The sequence below is a fragment of the Danio rerio genome, chromosome 5 (genome assembly GCF_052040795.2).
Source record: "Danio rerio strain M-AB ecotype USA chromosome 5, GRCz13ab, whole genome shotgun sequence".
NCBI lineage: Eukaryota > Metazoa > Chordata > Actinopteri > Cypriniformes > Danionidae > Danio > Danio rerio.
Genome location: NC_141025.1, coordinates 26323091 through 26342811, shown reverse-complemented (window position 1 = coordinate 26342811; position 19721 = coordinate 26323091). Strand labels below are relative to the sequence as shown.

At 33.6% G+C, this 19721-nt stretch overlaps 3 protein-coding genes across 21 annotated transcripts in view; all 3 read right to left on the bottom strand.

Annotated features, from left to right (window-relative positions):
• Window positions 1-5012, bottom strand: part of trpm6 (transient receptor potential cation channel, subfamily M, member 6) — a 45350-nt gene extending 40338 nt beyond the window's left edge. For 3 of the 13 annotated variants that reach the window (XR_015489854.1, XR_015489859.1, XM_087250969.1), the window contains exons 1-5: window positions 3200-3352; window positions 2702-2774; window positions 2174-2253; window positions 1999-2037; window positions 229-415 (exon numbers count right to left, since the gene is read on the bottom strand). Coding sequence is in view for 4 of the 13 variants with exons in the window: in XM_087250969.1 (XP_087107095.1) it covers window positions 229-415; window positions 1999-2037; window positions 2174-2253; window positions 2702-2704 (309 nt within the window). In the remaining 9 variants the exon portion in view is untranslated. 13 annotated transcript variants of the gene reach the window in all.
• A 56-nt stretch (window positions 5013-5068) lies between these two features.
• wu:fa19b12 lies at window positions 5069-8547 on the bottom strand. Of its 4 annotated transcripts, XR_015490332.1 has the most exons (4): window positions 8005-8547; window positions 5631-5775; window positions 5287-5541; window positions 5069-5243 (listed from the first exon to the last, which is right to left on the bottom strand). XR_015490332.1 is itself a non-coding variant. In NM_001281985.2 (3 exon segments), coding segments are annotated over 2 exon segments (495 nt in total). In that variant the 5' UTR covers window positions 8377-8547; the 3' UTR covers window positions 5069-5243; window positions 5287-5652.
• Window positions 8548-10345: 1798 nt separating this feature from the next.
• Window positions 10346-18898, bottom strand: carnmt1 (carnosine N-methyltransferase 1). Of its 4 annotated transcripts, none has more exons than XR_015490177.1 (8): window positions 16611-16772; window positions 15203-15398; window positions 14888-15054; window positions 13542-13682; window positions 12897-13075; window positions 11322-12575; window positions 11104-11207; window positions 10346-10992 (listed from the first exon to the last, which is right to left on the bottom strand). XR_015490177.1 is itself a non-coding variant. In XM_087251849.1 (8 exons), exons 3-8 carry the CDS (start codon window positions 15013-15015, stop codon window positions 10816-10818), a joined length of 843 nt encoding a protein of 280 aa, XP_087107975.1. In that variant the 5' UTR covers window positions 15016-15054; window positions 15189-15398; window positions 16611-16772; the 3' UTR covers window positions 10346-10815.
• Between the last annotated feature and the right edge of the window lie 823 nt (window positions 18899-19721).

The following is a 19721-nucleotide window of genomic DNA, read 5'->3' as shown; positions in this document are numbered from 1 at the left end:
CCAGTTTTCAACATTCTTTAAAGCATCATCTTTTGTGTTCAACAGAAGAAAGAACTTTAAACAGGTTTTAAACAAGTGAATGGTGAGTAAATTATGAGAAATATTTAATTAAATATGTGAAAATATGAGAAATATTTAATTAAATATTTAATACTGGGTGAAGTATACCTATAATCAGCAAAAAAATGTCTACACATTGACTGAGATTTAATATCTGTGTACACCAACCTTAGCACGACACGCACGCTTTGAGCTGCCCTGGAAGTCCAGTGATCCGAAGGCATCAGTGGGGCTGAGGCTGGTGTGCTGCAGCACAGACCACTCCTCCTCTTCTGCAGAGCCAGACCCAGGGTCATGTCCCAGCAAACCAGAGTATGGGCCCACATGCTCTGCGATCAGCCTCCCACAACAGCATCTTAGAAAAAAGTTGATACAAGTCTAACAAGAAATAAAATACACTGAAGCATTTAAGATTTTGTGATTTTAAGAAATGAAATAACATGCTGATGCTAATAGGTTTTTTAATAACAACACGTAGCAGATGAAGTCTGATTTTCATTCATACTACATAGAGCATACTTTTTTAATGTTGTGAAATAAGTGCAAATTGAATTGTACTACCTGCTCTTTATGTGATTTCAGTTGCATTGTAAGATGCATGTTATTGTAAGAGGCAGGGGAAGTCATTTTAATAAAGATTATGGGGGCATTCTATCTCTTTCTTCTTCAGCATTTATACAAACCTCTATCTATTAGAACTGTTTGGGCTAAGGACCTTATGAGAATGTACACATTTCATTTTTAGATCACGTAACAACAAGAGATGTTTAAATTGTCTTCAAAAATCCAAATCACCAAATGATTCAATGGAAATTGCTGTATAGGTTTTACTTGACTTTAAAGAAACGTTTTATAAGAATCTCTCATCTTCTTGTAACTGTAATCTCTGTCAGGATCTTTAGGCACTTTTTAAAGAAAATTGCGTTATGTCTGTCCCTCTCACCTTTCTGGAATTAGTTCTTACAGAATCAATCATATTTATTGAGAACTGAGATATGCTTGACTCCATGCCATGTTTTCATGAATGACTTTTGGGACCTCACTTTGTCCGTTCAAAAAAAATGTCTTCTGTTAACTGCTCTCACAGCAGCAAAAAAATTGCTGATCAACCACTGGAATCCTCCTCACACAATGGACAGACAAACCTGGACTGTGTATTTGTTGGACAATCTCTCGATGGAACTCTCAACTTCTCAAATACATGGAGTTAATGGGAAAACTGTCAGTATGTGGCATTCAGCTTTTGATGTTGTGTCATCCTTAATAATAATAATAATAATAATCTTAATCTTTGTAAATTTTCTTTGCAAAAATTATTTTTATTCATTTTTTGAAGTCTACCAAGTGTTGAATAGGTAGGAACGGGTTTTAAATTTGCACTTGTTTTTTTATTTTTTATTATTGTTTCCGGAAAACACTGAATAAACTGAAATAAACAAAAAAAAATATAAAAATAAAAATAATAAAAAGATTATGAAGGCACATGAATTTATATATATATATATATATATATATATATATATATATATATATATATATATATATATATATAATATATAATATATATATTTTTTTTTATGTGCCCTAATAATCTTATATATATATATATATATATATGTGTGTATATATGTATATATATATATATATATATATATATATATATATATATATATATATATATATATATATATATATATATATATACATATATATATACATATATACATATATATATACATATATATATACATATATACATATATACACATATATATATATATATATATATATATATATGCACTAATAAATCATTTATATGAAATATGGCAACACTCCATAAAATACTTAATGCATTTCCATGACTTCAGGCACCTTAAAAAAAATCTGCATGGAAATAAATTAGCGCATGCAGATACTGATGATCAAAGTAAAGAATACCTTACTAAGCTTTGGCACACTTGACACACTGGATAACACCTGCAAAACAGTAAAAGCTGACATTTATAATGCTCTTTAAACGCAAAATATGCAACCTTGACTGCAGCTGATTAACTCACATTATTACTGCTAAAAGATAATACACAGATATGACGACCAAGATTATTAAGCACACCTGTGATGATCACGTGAGGCTGGCAGAAATCTGACACATTCTCGCTTGCAAAAGGTGGCCTGGATCCAAGTGCATCTAGACTAAAAGAAATAGAGATGTTTGGCATACTATAAACATACTATTATGAGCCACATTTCTAGGTATAACAATATTTATAATAGTTACTTATAATAGTAAGTGAATATATTTAGTAAATGATTAAAATAATAGTGGTTTCCTGAATGTTTGAATTAATATAAAAAAAAACACTAGATTAAAAATGTTTCTTTGGCAACTAATATAATACGTTGAAGCCTATTAAAATAAAAACAAAGAAAAATAAAGTGAAATAAAAAAATATATATAAAGAAAAATATATAATAATAAAAGATTATTCTGGTGTAAAACAAAAAAATTAAAAGTACAAGATGCATAAATCAAATGGGCCTTAATAAATATTCTACAATATATATATAACAGTAGCTAGTTAAAAGTTTGCTTGTTTTTAATGTGATGTTTGTTGTGTTGTGTGTGCAAACTTCAACATACCATGTCTCCTCAAATCTCCTTGACAGATGAGTGAGTCAGTCATAAACACTTCCAGCCAGGAGTACACTCAAGCCTTGCAGAAGGAAAACAACAATGGTTTAACGTGAGTTTGGAAAGTCACGTCTATACATCCTTTTCCGGGAATTATTAGGTAAAATTATGATCAACTAAATTTCTAGCCGAAAATACCGCCATCTAGCCGAAGAAATGAAGCACTAACAAAAGGGTGGAGGGCGTCCGCACCAAAACAGAGTCTGAAACATACAGTAGCCTACTTTCACTACTGTACAACCTGATGATGAGCCGCATTAGATCCGTACACTTTCAAGAAAATAAATCGCAAAGTACTGTAGTCTGTAGGTACGCATGCAAAAAAAACAACAGTCCTGTGTGGAATGAAGGGTGAGACAAGTTTTAACATGCTTTAAAGAAAAACCCTGTAGGACATAACTTTTAGTTTCAGACAGCTCACAGCTAACAGTTATTTACTTAGCATACACGCTCTTCGTAGCTCTTTGTTTCCCTGTGTGACAGTCTCGTTTTCCCAGTCATGCTTTCCATAAATCCCGCGAAATGTTACTCGTATTCCTGCTCGATACACGCATAATTGAAGAGATGCGATGTGCTGGGAAGGGGGTGGTCTTTACCACTGACTATAAAGTGTCGAGTGTGGACACGCAACTGAAGCTTTAACTGCGAACTTCTGGGAAGGTCGTGCTTATTCAAGAGAGACCAATTGTAGTTGCATAACAAAACAACTTAATTCTTGACTTGCTTCCAGTATAAATTTTGAAATGCTTTTCATATGTCATGAAATGGATAAGATTTTGTTTCTTTTTGTTTATTGTTTTGCGGCTGGCTTTAACCAGTGCATAAATGACAAACGCAACGCCGGCAGGTAAGATAGCGGAGGAACGCAAAGAACTGGAAGACAGACTTCAGGACAGACTTCTCAGTCACAAGATCCACTTACAAACAGTCAGTGTTTAGTTATGAAAATGAGCATTGCCACATAATAAGAATAGGCATTGGCTGGTATAACATATATCGCGGTTTCACTGTATTGTTATTTGTCTGGGTAAAAAACAAAAACCCTTTCCCCTTTGAACACAATATTTTTACGATATACATTTTATTTTTGGAAACATTTAAAAATATTTTGGAACAGTAAACATGTCAGGCTAAACAATGCAAACTTACTTTTTAATTGAATTCAATTGACTTCTGCTGTCTTCATTAGCTTCAAAAACACAGATTTCTTTACAATTTAAAAACGGCATCTTTAGATAGGCCTATCTTTTCTGCAGGAGATACTATTGTGCTAAAAAACATATATCGTAGGAATGATATAACAGTAAATGTTGGCGGTTTTAAAACTTGTGACTTTTCCAAACCACAGTATACCTTGAAAACAGTTATTGTCCCGTGCCTAAATAAGAAGCAAATAATAGAATTGCCAATAGGGTTAAGGTTATTTGCTCATATGATCAAGCCAGTAATCATTTAAAAAATAAATAAACAAAATAAATAAATAGGCAAAAGCGAGATATTAATTTTATGCCAAACTTTTCTCATTGTTATAGCACCTTAGATTAATCTTCCCGAGCTACACAGGCGCATCAAGATGACAAGCTGCTGTTGTTAATCTTATCTAATATAGGAAATCAGGCTAATGTGTAGCTAATGGCTAATTTTTTTTTTTTTTTTTTTTTTTTTTTTAGAAACATGCAGTTGCCCTCATTTAAACATGTAGGGCATGCAAACGATATAATGATCACATTTAAGAAGCAAATTTTTTATTTGAAATTTTCACTCAGCATTTAATCCATAAAATGAAAGGTAAAAAAATGTTAAGAAAAAAAACCTGACATATTCTTAATGTTAACACTATTTGAAAACATCTATGATATATTTTCACTTAATAATAACAATTACATTTCCCACAGATATGTTGCGGCTGGAAGGGTATCCACTGTGTAAAAACGTGTTGGATAAGTTGGTGGTTCATTCCACTGTTATTCTACAATAACAATCCAAACAGCAGCACAAAGTATCAAAAATTGGCTTACCATAGTACTTGCATGCTTGCTTTAGCTTAGCAGATGAGCAGGACTATCTCTGCATGCTGATCAATGGCGATGCAATCTACTGATAAAATTGGCATGTCTGCAGCTCACAATCTCTTTTAGATCAAAGGTCTGTGTCACCTGACAAAGCAAGTTGCAGACAGGAATGCTTCATGTCCTCTGGATGAAGAAAGAAATCAACAGTCCAACCGTAAAAGCAATCATAAACTGCATGACAAACTAACCTGAAAAGAAGAATCGTAAAATCAGACAGGTCACCAAAAGACAACGTGAGCAAATATCGCATATAAAAAAGACCTTTTATTGCTGCTGTGCAATTTCAAAAATACAGCCATTAAAACACTGTTCACAGGAACATACAAACTCTTACAAAGTGCCACATGATGTGGAAAGAAACAATGCCCTATGGTTTACAAAATAAAGTATTAACTAAAGATTTAAAGTGTAAATACCTACTGAACTTAATATATAAATACACATTACATTACATTACATTACATGAACACCATCAACAGTGCTTAAAGAAATGTGGCTCAGTCCAAGAAAAAGAAAGTTTGTGCATCCCCTTTACAGCTACTGACAGACATGATCATTCCAATATGCAGTATATTACGCGTTCACATTTTCGAACACTTGACCACTGCTGCAGATGAATACGAGGTCATGTGACCATCATGTGTTCCCAGCAGAAGGAAAGCGTCTGCTGCAGGCCTCCACACTGTACACAGCACAGGGCTTTGTTCAGAAGTTCATCTGGTGAAGATCAGGGGGTATCGTCTCATCATGTCCAGTCAGGTAATTTGGCAGAAGCTAGAACAACTACTCTACAAGACCGAACTTGCTTTTTGTGCGCTGGCGATGTCCTCAGGTTTCCATTGTCTCCGAGCAGGGTTCACCCTCCAGGAGAGACAGATCCAGCTCGGGCAGAGGAACCCGCCAGAACTGAAAGGAATTGAATGAAGAGAGGTCCTCGTCTAAGTGCATCACCTAAAGAGAAACACAAGGAAGCAAAGCTGAATATCCAAAGCATTCAATACAGCAAAAACCTGCACCAACTAGGGTGATGTCTAGAAGATAAACACTAATTTAGACAAAAACATATAAGGTCAGACAGAAACAATGACAGAATGAAAGGTGGTGCAATGACTGTTCTAAACACTTATGCTGCCCTCAAGGACATTCCAACTTTTTTATGTTTTAACAATACAATCATATTAAGCATAACAATGGGTGTCATAAAGTAAAATAATAAACAAAGAAAAATATATAAATAAAAAAATTAATAATACAAAAATAAAAAAGGGTACAGAAGCACAATTATCAAATTAAATAATTTTTACAAAGTCCTTAAAAATGTTAATTTTTTACACTTTTTTTGCTGGAAAAATTTTGTAAAGTAGTAATTAAACAATTTAAGTCACAAAGAAAATTCTGCAAATTAGGTTACGATGAAGAAAATTGACATTTGTAAATCCAATATTTACCCAATAAAATAAATAAATTGCCTATAAATTCTGTTATGTTTGTCAAAAGAAAAGTAACAAATTAATTCAAACATGAAAAAATCAATCTTAAACTTACATTTTGACAACTTACATAATTTTATTTTATTTTATTTTGGGAAAATCCTGTCATTTATTTTCAGTCAGAAAAGAAAATTGCTGCTTGAATAAAAGTAACCTGAAGTCAGAAAGTGCCAAGAGTTTTTCTATCTTTCTCAATCTTTAATGTGACCGTGTAATTGTAGTTCATTAAAGCCCCTTTGATTTCATTTTTTTTTTTGTATTTTTTGTCAAAGTTTGTAATCTTATTATTCACCAAGTAGTTTGATTTACAGTAGATTGATTTATTACTCATAATCTAATGCTTTACATTATTAAGACTTTTTTTTAAATCCCAAATCCCAAAAAAGCTTCCAGAACCAGCACTGGTGAAAAAGGGCATCAGAATCAGAAGGAGCTTTATTGCCAGCTATGCTTACACATACAAGGAATTTGTTTTTGTGACAGAGCTTCTACAGTGCAACAGACTTACAGAGACAGGACAAAAACAGATTATATATTTTAAAAATAGAAGTAGTGAATCCAAATTTACAAATTGACCATATACAAAGTTATATGTGCAACTTTTATGTGCAAACTGTGCACATAAACACAAAGTGTTTTGTTTAATAAGTGTATGTGTATAAAAAGTGTGTAACAAGTAGTGATGTTTGTTTCACAATTATTATCATAAAGTGTTCATAAGATGGATTGCCTGAGGAAAGAAACTGTTTCTGTGTCAGGCTGTTCTGTCGCATAGCGCTCTGTAGCGTCGACCAGAAGGTAAAAGTTCAAAGAGGCAGTATGATGGGTGTGAGGGGTCCAGAGTGATTTTGACAGACTTTCTGCTCGCTCTGGACAAGTACAGTTCTTGGAGAGTAGGGAGAGTTGTACCAACGATTCACTCAGCAGTCTGAACTATTTGACGTAGTCTTCGGAGGTCAGATTTAGTAATGGAGTATGGGTAGTCATGCACAGAGAAACAGGCACTAGGGTCTGTTAGGATCTCCTGGTTTGCTACTACTCTTGTTAATTGGGTTGGAGCTAGTGTTTTTAGAGTTCTAGTTTTTTTTAAGGGTGTTCAGGTTAACACCAAGGCATTGATGTTTTTCCCAACCAGTTAGTAAACAGGTGCTTATAGTATAGATGACTAGTGGTAAGCTATAAAACATGTTTACATTACAGTCAAATTCCATTAACACAACCTGTATGCCTACTGTACTATATGTAGATGTATATTCATGAGGGACAACTTGTGACATGCTCTCTACATTGTTTACCGTGGTAACCATCTTACTTTGAATTATCTGATATCACATGCCTTCAAAACAACATTAAGTTAGCTCTATTTATTCGACTGTGAACTGTTGTACTTTAATAAGCATTGGCTGATTATATGATTGCACTATTTAGAAATTTCAATTGTTTTTCAACTATTTCAAAATAATAGTTTTGAAACTATATTAATACTATATTACTACTATATACTAATACTTCTGAAACTACTATATTAAGGAGAAAGCCCGAATGTGTGAATATAAAACTAAGTTTACCTGAATCTGGATATTATTATAGTGGTGCACCGCCACCTCATGTTCATCAATCATCATTGCACATTGTTCTTCAGGTAACCACAAATTAATACAGGTTTTAGCACATTTGTGTAAAAGTTTACCTTGTCTCCTGCGGTGTGTTTATTTTGTTCGTCTGGCTGTTTGCTTGACTCAGGTTGAAGCGCGCGTGATGACCGTCGCGTCGCAGGTCTTCCAGCATCATCATCATCCTCGAATGTTCTAGACTGGGATATGTTCTGCTCAGCTAGCACTGAATTAGCCCTGCTTGCGGCCAGTTTTCTCGGTAAGTTATCTGTGTCCAGCTGGTCTTCGACAGAGTTCGGTCTTTTCCTGCATCGCTGTTCATCTGATGTTAATAACGAGGCGTTTTGGGTCACGTTCACACCTCCGACCGGTTTGTTGGAGACAGAACGAAAACATCTTTTGTGAGGGACTTCGGGCGACAAAACATTTTCTGCTGTCCGTTTGGTCATGTGTGCGACCAAATATTTCAAAACGTTAAAGTTTAAACTATGTAAAAGTGTAGCTGATTAGTTCGCAGTTGCATGCAGTTCCCCAGCTGTTTACGGCATTGGTGTCGTAAATGAAGTTGAAACGTGTGAATACAGTGCCCTCTGTGGCTAGAGAGGTCGAACAACACCAACAGCATTTCAGCCATGGTTTATGCTTTTATAAAGGAAATTATGTATTAAATATATATATATATATATATATATATATATATATATATATATATATATATATATATATATATATATATATATATATATATTACATTTTAGACTTTATTTTGATGGTCCCTCTTACACATTTTGTTGACAAAAAGTTGCATTGTTACATGCCAATTACTTCTCATTTGAGTATTAGAAGGCTCTCTGCTTAATATCTGTTGATATACTCCTCCAACAGATATTTAACTGACTATAAGAAACTTTGCCAGCACATGTCAACTTACACTAACCCTAACCCCAACCCCAACCTAACAGTCTACCTGATGAGAATTAGTTGGCATGCAGATGCAGTGAACCTTAGATTCAACAAAAGGGACCATCAAAATAAAGTGATACCAATGTCCTTCTAAAATAAACAATGTAGCATTTTTTTAAAGTTTTCTTAGATTTACTTATTTTTTTGTCCATATTAATTGAAATAGTTTGTTTTCCTATTGCAGCCAAGTTAATGAAAAACAAAAAATATATTTTACTTATACAAGGCTAAGAAGATTTTAGATTTTTTTTTCAGACTGGAACACTATAAACTAAACTAACATATAAACATTTCTTAGATTATCAGAACAAACGCTGAAATCAATACCAACATACCCATATAATTAAAAATGCATAATCTATATTCTTTTGGTCTGAGTGGGGACGAGAAGGGTCTGACTGAAGAAAACCCGAGTCCACATCCACGTTCAGACATTCATCTAAACCTACACAGTGAAGTCACTAATCTCAGTGTGCAAGTGCAACAACAGGAGGTGTTGCCAAACATGTGGAGTGCCAAATGTGCCAAAATATTAGGTTTTACATTAATAATTAATTCATTATATATATATATATATATACATACATACATACACACACACACACACACACACACACACACACACATATATATATATATATATATATATATATATATATATATATATATATATATATATATATATATATATATATATATATATATATAATCTGCTTAAATCTGTGAGGGTTAAATTGGGTTTCAGCTGGAACAGGCGCTGATTGAGTGAAATATTCTCTGTACCAATTGTCAGGGTTCATACACATATTTCTTTACTACTAAAATTCAATGACTTTTCCAGGACTTTCAAGTAAATTCTTATGACCTAATGTTTCATGTATTGTGTATGTGTACATTGTAAATCATAAGAAAAACATTGCACCTTCATTACAGGTTGTCATAAAACATGCAACAATCTATTTAGTTTGAATGAATATTGATATCTATGTAAAATGTATTTAGATAATGCTCACACAGCACTAATAATGTGAGATCATGTGTTTGGCCATGAACAGAAAAGAAGGAAAGACAAATAACCCATACATAAAGTATACAGATATTTGTTAAACTAATTTCCATAACTTTTCCAAAACTTTGTGGGTTTTTCAGATTTTCCAAAACTTTTCCAGGCCTGGAAAATGCCATGTCACAATTCCATGACTTTTCCAGGTTTTTCATGACTGTATAAACGCTGTATGGAAAAAAAAAAAAAAAAAGAATTATGAAAAATTTATGCTAAAAAATTAATAAACTACAATTTTTTTGTTGTTTTGCATTGTAACATGCAAAAATAACATGAAAAAAATGCACAAAGGTTCTCCAACGTCCAAAATGTTATTGTCGAATTTGTGTGATGAATAATGAACCCAAAAGTTTACAAAAGCCTTTCATATAAAACAATAAGCCTTTTCCAGGTTGTGTTTGTAAAAACTTTATTACATTATATGTACAAGATCATGAAAATCATGTAAGTTTAAAACAACTTTATTTCAGCGCCGCCAATTATCACAATATTGATGGACAGCAAATTTCCTCAAAGAGGCTGGAGAAGTATCTGTTTAAGATCCAGAGCAGAGTCTGTCACTCTACTATTTTGGACATGGAAGATATTAATGTAAACAACTGCAAGAAAAACACTGAAATGTACTTGTCGAGTGATAAGTGGCATTAGCATAAAGTGAAGCAGCACCCAAAACCTGAGGAACATCACTGTTAAATGAGGCACCAAAACATGACTTACTTTTTTGGTAAATGGGAAATAAGTCAGCACATAATAAAGCTCCAGTCTTTTTGTATTATCAGGAATTTGCTAAAATGATCCATAAGTTTATTATTGGGTCAGTTATCTGTGATATGATCCAGAGCTTCAGCCATCCATCTAATGGTCATGTTGAGTTTTTTGTGTGTAAAGAATCTTCAGTTTGGCTATCTTTAAGTGCCTTATCTCCATTGATCAACTGTTTTGCAGGTTTCCGTACAATAAAAAAGACAGAGTCATAAAGGTACTTGAGCATGGAGCGATCGTTCTCTGTGTATGTGCTGGGAACAGATTCCCTCTCCAACTGTTAAATAAAAAAATAATTAAAAAAAACTTTATTTAACATATAACAACATACTTTATTCTTATGAATGCAAATATCTTGGTGGAAAACATTAAGCTGATTATTATTTACCTCCAGGACAAATCCATATTTCATAGCAACAGCCTTTATGTCTTCATAGCTCAGCTCTATGGATAATTCATTTGCCATATTCTCATAGTGGTACAGAAGTGGACCTTTGAGAACAAATAAACAAACAAACAACTTCAACCACACCTGCAAACTCAACTTTGATACGTACATAATATTTGACTGAAAATGATTAGGATTATACATAATCTGTAACTTACCCAAATTCAACCAAACACCACCAGGCTTTAGAATATTCCAGATGGTTTCAATGTAATCGAGAACATTGTGGGCAGTGTCAATGAAAAAACAAGTAGCGACGCAATCCCACATTTCTGTAAGTGGGATAAAACAGTGCTTAATCTCATTTAAGTCTATATTTCTGGTCTACAACTTTACCAAGGACTAGCCTAGGGTATATTTGTAATTGAAAACTGTTGATAAAACTTGTGGTCAAAAACAAATTGTAAAGTGAAATTTTATAATAACAAAAAAGTTGCTGAAAAACTAACTGAAAATAATAGATAGCAAAACAGGTTGTAAAATAAGAGTTTGTCTTATGTATACCTTAAATGTTATATTCATATGTTTTAAAAAAGCATTTGTATACTACTGTATGAGGTCTGCTAAAGATTTAATGCAATCTGGGCAATTATTAAACTTTGCTTTGGTCTACACTGGAAATATCTGATAACTCTGCTAAACGACCAGCAACAAATCTAGCGACTTTTTTTTTTTTGTGTTACTGGAGATTTTTTTAAGATTCTCATCTGTCCGTAATGTACCGTTTCTACTCTTCTCAACAAGCTGCGGGTGATGCTGTTGCCCCCTCCCCTGCCTCAGAGCACTCACAGGCAGCCCAATACCACACGCGCACAGCCATCTCTCACACCTGTAACCCCTTTTACATACCAACTGCAATGATTTAGCACCAGGAGTGTGAGGTATATCCCTTGTACAGACAAACCGATCTGCTTCTCCTTTATTTAAAATTTAACAGTTTAATTTGACCGTTTATTCATTTCTTGTTCATAATCACAGACATTTTAATGACTGCGTGAGTTTATTATGAGAGATTACAGCAAATTTACTACACATCTATACTGATATACTGTACTCAAGCAACAGTAAATTTAATTAAATTGACATGCATAGGGTGACACAGTGGCTCAGTGGTTAGCAATGTTGCCTTACAGCAAGAAGTTCACTGGTTTGAGATGGCTGGGTATGTTGGCATTTTTGTATAAAGTTTGCATGTTCTCCCCGTGTTCATGTGTGTTTTTTCCGGGTGCTCCAGTTTACCCCACAGTTCAAAGACATGCGGTGTAGGTGAATTGAATAAACTAAATTGGCTGTAGTGTATGTGTGTTTCTCAGTACTAGGTTGCAGTTGGAAGGGCATTCGCTATGTAAAACATAGGCTGGATAAGTTGGTTCATTCCGCTGTGGTGACTTCTGATGGATAAAGTGACTAAGCTGAAGGAAAATGAATGAATGAATAAATGAATGACATGCATTTAAAAAAAGCGTAATGCAAATAAAAAACCCTATTAACCATAGGCTGTTAAACAGAAACTGCTATCTGAAAATGATCTAATATGCAAATTGATGTATGACGCAATCTAGTGACGTTAACGACTTTTTAACTATTTTTAAACCTAATTTAATCTTCAATTTAAAGCTGGATTTAAAATGATATTGTCAATATAAAATACAGAAAATATAACACAATAATAAACATGTGCAATCAATGTCCAATGAAAAAGAAATCTATTTGTTTATGAAAAATAAACTCACCAGGATCATTGTATACTTCTTGAAAGTCTCCAGCGACCATAGAAAAGTCTGAGTCTTCTGGGAGGCTCTGTGGGTTGACATCAGGAAAAGACACAGGTCTTGTCTGATCAGAGGATGCTTTGTTATTACTGAACTGGTGAATCCAGGGATAAAGAGTCAAAGCATTCTCCTTATCACACCTGAGAGAGAAAATATCACTTAGATTCCATGATACTACAGATGTCATGCAACATTTCTGCTCAATTTAAATAATTTCAATCACAAGTTCTAAAATACTTGATCATATAATGTGCCTATAGAAAATCACCATACCCTGTCAAAATCTATATCTTTGCTCACATTACAGCCTGCTTTCAAAAGACCTTTAAGATTAAGTCAAGGCACACAGGTTAGGGGAACCTACAAAAACATTTCAAAGGCTGGAAAAGTTATTTGAATTGTGATTTGATTTTAGGCTGTGTGACAAATAAAGTCAATATTTTTATAGAGGTATGGGGATTTTCTATAGGCAGTTTCCCACATTTCAAGTAAACTGCTACAGCATAATGTCCAGATCAGGAAATATATGAAAGAAATGTTTGTTTGTTTGTTTTTTATGTGAATGGCTGTACTTATGATAAATCTAAAGATGTTATTGTGTTGTACCTATTAAGAACAAAATTAGATGAGAAGAGCATGAAGAAACTCCACTCGTTGCCTTGGCAGGAATAGCCCAGATGAGCGATTTCCCATGCGAGTCGACCCAGGCCAGCCCCCGGCACTAACACTCGGACCTGGGACACGTCACTGTAAACAGAAATCATTTACAATTTAATTTCGGATTTACAATTCATAATATATAGAACAGAAAATTACATACAAAAATTATTTGCGTTTATTTATTCTTTGCATTTATTGCAGTAAAAACCGTTTCAATTCTGATGTTTGTGAGCAGATCAACATATTATAAAGTATATTCTTCAGTTTTGATTAAACAAATGCAGGGTTGTCATCTTCTCTTTTTTTCTTATTTTCTAAATAGAATTAACTATATACAGAGCTTGACATTAACACTAGCCGCTGAAAACCTGTAAAATGCGCCTATTTCAGCTGTGGTGGGTTAAACAGTCACTCCCACGAGTCACCCTGGCAGATTGAAAAAAATGTTTTAACTGTAGCCTATTTTCCTTTAAAGTCATGTGAAATAAACAGAATTTCAGTAGAAGCTTATGAAACCCCAACTCCACATGCAATTACTGCAACCTCAATAGTGAGCCAGACCACACAACCCAAAAAAGTGAACCATTAAAAAAAATGTTGTTTTTTCAATAACAGAAACCGATTGAAGAACATTTTTGAGAACTGATGATAAACACTGGCTGTCAACAAGTAGAATCACTAAAAGAACACAAAATAATATTAGTCAATCTTGATCTACTTTGATCATTAAAAGAATATTATTTGAGGGTGCAAACAAAGAACAAGGAAAAATCAAGTATTCTATACCTGCAATACTAAAAAGTAATATTACGATATAGTTTAATATAATGTTTATTATAAATCAAGCAATTTGACAGTCTAAATATTATAATTTTTAACATATGCATTTTGGATTAATGTAATATAATAAATATATATAGTTCAAACTACATTAATACTTCAGTCGGCAATAAAAACTAACTAATTAAAAATAGTTTAGATATAACTACAAGTGATACTGGAATTTTGTAGTCAACCTTAAATGTAGATCAAAAAAGGTTTATCAAAAATATAAGATAATTATGAGTATTGTTTTGGTCAAATTGATGAAGGGTTTTGATCCACTGGTATAGGCAACTATGTATATCAAAATTTGGGTGGTCAGAGCTAATCAAGAAAAATGTCTTTAAATCAAGTACTTTTTGCATGCAAAAGAAAAATTAAAGAATATAAAATATATTTTCTAAATAACAAAAACATACAGACACATATACAGTGAAATGAAAGCAGTTAAAGGGAAACATAATATTCACCACTGGTCAGGAGGAAAGAGTCTCTGGATCTCATCTATAATTGGTTTATAACAGCTGTCTCTTTCAGCCTTTCCTGCTTCACTCCAGTCACGGACAAACTGCTTTATGGTAGACTTCAGCTTGTCCATATCAAAAGTCGAGGAAGGCCGTACTTTCCTTGGGTCAACCTTTGAAAAGCAATGACAATATCAAAGTTGAATAAATTTACTACAAATAATTATTAAAGTCACACTTCTAAAATCACGACAGTCAAAAAAAAAAAAAAGAATCTATATACAATGTTATTAATTGTAAGACCTACTGATCGCCACCTACATCCTGTCCATACTCCATGTTCTCAAACATATGGAGGCAGTTGTGCACAACGGCCTGCAGCACTTCTTGGTTTTGGTCGATACAGTAGCGGAGCTTGTTTAGATGTGGCAGGAAGTTGGTCAAAAGCTGCTGGTGGTGATCTGGAAGGCATCGGAACTGCCGTTCGGCTCGATTCACTCGTTCATGAACATGAGTTCTGAGACAGTGGAAGACATGAAATAAACTGAGGATGGGGAGCTTTACTTTTGAACATTTAAGGGCATCTATCTATGTAGATAGATAGATAGATAGATAGATAGATAGATAGATAGATAGATAGATAGATAGATAGATAGATAGATAGATAGATAGATAGATAGATAGATAGATAGATAGATAGATAGATAGAATTCTACCATTTTGAAAATTAATATTTTTATCTAACATACATAGAAATTAAAAGATAATACAATTAATCCAAGCAAAATATTGCAAAAAAAAAATATTAAACCTACAAAATTTCAACTAAATTTTTCTATTATTATTTTTTGTTTTTGTATTTAATATTTTTCTATAACATAGAAATCTGGGTGTACTAGTTTTTGGAACGTTATAAGTTTTTTGTTAGATGAGCTCCAGACTTGGCTTTAGTACTGACTAATCTAATGTATATGCACAAATATAATATTGTATAGCTTCCTATTAAAAATATGAATTTAAAAGACAGATTTTTGAGGGGTGTGCTTATATATGCTGAGCACTGTAGATAGATATAGATGGGGTGGGTGGGTGGTAGGAATGAATGAACGAACGAACGGACAGACAGACATATAGATATGTACACAGACAGACAGATAGATGATAGATAGATAGATAGATAGATAGATAGATAGATAGATAGATAGATAGATAGATAGATAGATAGATAGATATTTTCTGTATTTCTTATAATTGTTTTTGCCTAAATTGCCTATTATTCTTCCTATTAAAAAAAAATTCAAAGAATGAGCATTTTTTTGTGTAAAATAATATAAAGATGCCATGTATATATTCATTTCTAAGCAACACAACATCAGTGATTCTTCAGAAAGAAAAAAAAAAATTATTTATTGAAATAAACTTGAAAACATTTGATATTCTGACCAACTTGCACATTCTGAAAGTCCAGTAATTCCTGGAAAACGTTTTCTAGTGGACCTTTTAAATTCTTCTTTCTTCTTTCAAATGTTAAACGTAATCAGATATTTAGATCACAGCTGTATAAGCATTGCCCTCAAATGCAGTGATATCAAAAACACGTATAACATAATTCAGTAAGTTTATGTTTTGCTCCTGGATGTTCCAAATGAAAACCCAAATAATGAACAGTGGCTCATCTGTTTCTGGACTGGAGTAGAGGGGACTTTAATACATCATCAGTACTGTTTACCTGTAATATTTAAACGCGTTTATGACGTTCCAGAAATGCTGTTTCTCTAATCGAGTCTCCTCCTCGGGTGAACATCTATTCCTGTCCCGATAGTTGTGAAATACCTCTGGTTTGGAAGCTGCTACTGTTTCACTGCTGCTGTTCGCCATCGCTGTACACTACAGCCGAGAGTAGTCGATAATCGACAACACAACCGAAGAAAGGGATGATAGTGGAACCTGCACAATCGATTTCGCGCTTTCAACTCGTTGCTGCAGTCACACTGTAAAAAAAGCTTCAAATCTTACATTTGGGTCAATATCACCATAGTGCCTTTGACAGATGAAAATTTCTTTAAGACAGTGTTCAAGTTTTTCATTAAACCACATGTTTATTCTTTTAAGAAGACTTTGAACTTCAACAATTGCTGGTTAGTTCAGCTCCTGGACCTTTAATAAAACAATTATAAGCAAAAACATGTGGACCAACTTACAAAATATGTCCACCCTGTCAGGGACAAAAGGATACAGAAAGCAAATATTTCTGACAGTGTTATCATTCTAAAAAATACACCTTTGGAAAATATTTCTGTCCCTTCTCTTATATTTATATTTTTCTTAATTAGAAAGAACTTCAAAAACTTTGGAAATAACAAAAAACTATGTTCTGCTATCAGAGCTCTGCCCGAGTTACATACCATTTAAAGTAAAAAATAAGATAGGAAACATATCTGACCAGAATGTATCCAAAACCAATTTATGCTTAAATGTTCCTAAAAGAACCAATGCTAAAGATTGTCATTTGTATAAAGACATTTTTTTTTCAGTTAAAGTGCATATGACAGGGTGGACAATGACATATAATGGGGTGGACAATAACATGTCAGGGAGGACAACTGAAGGAAGAGACAGAGAAGTGTCAATAATAACACACTTAAACAAGAGTCATAAAAGAACAGATGTATACAGTGCCCTTTTGTCTTAACAAATTCCATATCCCTGGCTTTGATTCCATATCCCTGGCTTCAAGAAGATGCTCTGGGATGACGAACAGCTCAAACAATGTATTAGCGTTACAACATTTCAGTTTTACCATTAAAATCACGAAATACTAATATGTGTGATGGTTTTATCTCCAGCTGTTGAATCTGCTTTTTTAGTTTTATTGTTAATTTTTTCTGAATGTTTTTTCATTGACTTTTGTTTTTTCATTTTTTTCTGTGAAAACAAACTTTTTTACACTCCCCCTAAAACTTTTACTTCAAACCCAGTTAAGATAGTTAATACTTAAATAAATCTCTAAAATGCACACTCAGTCTCTCTCCATATACGCACGCACATACAGGTAAAATTTCGAGTGTCCTTAGCGTGTGTGTGTGTGTGTGTGAGAGAGAGAGAGAGAGAGTGTGTGAGCCTGCATGTGCACACGCTGTGCTTGCTTGCGTATAAGAGAGAGAGTCAGTCAAGACATAGTCTACATACAAGTAATATCTCAAAATACATTTAACCAGCTTAAGTATATCCCTAAATGTCTACTGTCTACTATTCCAACCTGAATGGCCCTGGTTCATGCTGAGCTTCAGGAGAGATGGGTGGTGTATCTGACACAGGCAAAGCATTCCTTCTGGCCTTTGCTCTGGCTTGTCTTTTAGCCTCCCTCCATCTCTTTCTCTTTTCTCTCCTCTCACGCTCACTTATTTCACTGACACTCTTTTTCTTTTCAGTCTGCCTGTCTCTTTGCCACCTGGCTCTCTCTTCCTCAAGATACTACTTTCTTCTGTCTGGATCTGCATCTCGATGCTCTCTGAAACACCTTGCTATCTCAGCTCCATTAAGTCCCATACTTCTCAGAAAAAAATGTATTCTATCAGCACACATTAAATACAGTAAAATATGTTTTCACAATCAGTTTTATTGTTTCTAAATTGTCATTAAATGTGATACGTAGTCTTGTTACCCATCTCAGCGGTTGATGTCCACCCTGTCATAGCAGCTTTGATGACAGGGTGGACAATGACAGAGTGGACAATTTTAGCTAATCTGCTTTTATTAAGCACATGGTGGGACACTAGCTAGCATAACAAGCTAACTTGAAGGTGACTTTGAAGTATTTTGACAAATATACCTAAAAAATTGGCAAAAAAAAAAATTTTACTTTTCAGATGTTCACGCCAACAGGGTGGACATGTTATGCGTGACCACATCAAACAATGAACATATAATGATGATAAACATGAAAAATAAGATGAAGTACTTACTCTTTCTGATGCTGTTGGTCTGATCACAGTTCAAATATGTCAACCTTCTGGTGATGATGTCACTGATTGCATCATATTAGTAATTAAAGGGCCAAGTGACCCATAATGACAGGGTGGACATTAAGTTCAGGGACGCATATGAAATTGAAGATATTTTTGTAAAAATACAAATAAATTGGCAAAAACCTTTTTTATTTGCTATTAACTAATGGCAACAATAAAGGAACGTGGAAATTTGTTTGATTATGTGTTTTTTTATCATTATTAGGCTTGGTTGATGTCTGCTGTTCAGCATGAGGGACACAAGAGAAGGGCAGTAATGCATTAGAAGAAAGTGGAATAAAATAAAGAAAACCAATTTAAATGCAGATATTATTGTACAAAAGTGTATTAAAGTACTTATACATTACTTGTATCCAACCAGAATAGTATTATTACACAAAATGACTCCATGATTGTGATGGGGACAACAAAGGGCACTTTATAATGATATTGAGCCATTTAAGCAGAGATTCTGTCTAAGGCAAAACTTTAGACCTAGTTGCAGTATTTTTTTGGAAGCACTTATCTTTCTCTTAGACAAATATGCAAATATAATTATTCCCTTACACAAATCCTAGTGATGAGAGACGCTTTTCAAAGCTTTGATTGAAATGTTTGCTTTGTAAATACAACATAAACTATGGACAAAACTGATGTAATTAGGCCTTTCCCAAACACACTGTAAAAAACATCGAAACTTTAACTTATAAAATGCATCTTTTTATATCATCATATTAAATATTAGTGTGAATAGTCTGCCAGTTTTCAAGGGTTGCATTTTTGTTCAATTCTATGCTCTGCTAAACAGGACAAGAGACTGTTAACTACTATTA

Coding starts and splice junctions, on each gene's coding strand:
- carnmt1 (XM_087251848.1), bottom strand. CDS start 16,759: ATGGCGAACAGCAGCAGTGAAACAGTAGCAGCTTCCAAACCAGAGGTA. Junction 15,055..15,202: donor ACATGGAGTATGGACAGGAT/GTAGGTGGCGAT, acceptor TGCTTTTCAAAG/GTTGACCCAAGGAAAGTACG. Junction 13,683..14,887: donor CTCTTTCCTCCTGACCAGTG/GTGAATATTATG, acceptor TTCTGTTTACAG/TGACGTGTCCCAGGTCCGAG.
- wu:fa19b12 (XM_087252178.1), bottom strand. CDS start 8,376: ATGACCAAACGGACAGCAGAAAATGTTTTGTCGCCCGAAGTCCCTCAC. Junction 5,776..8,004: donor AACACACCGCAGGAGACAAG/GTAAACTTTTAC, acceptor GTTTCTCTTTAG/GTGATGCACTTAGACGAGGA.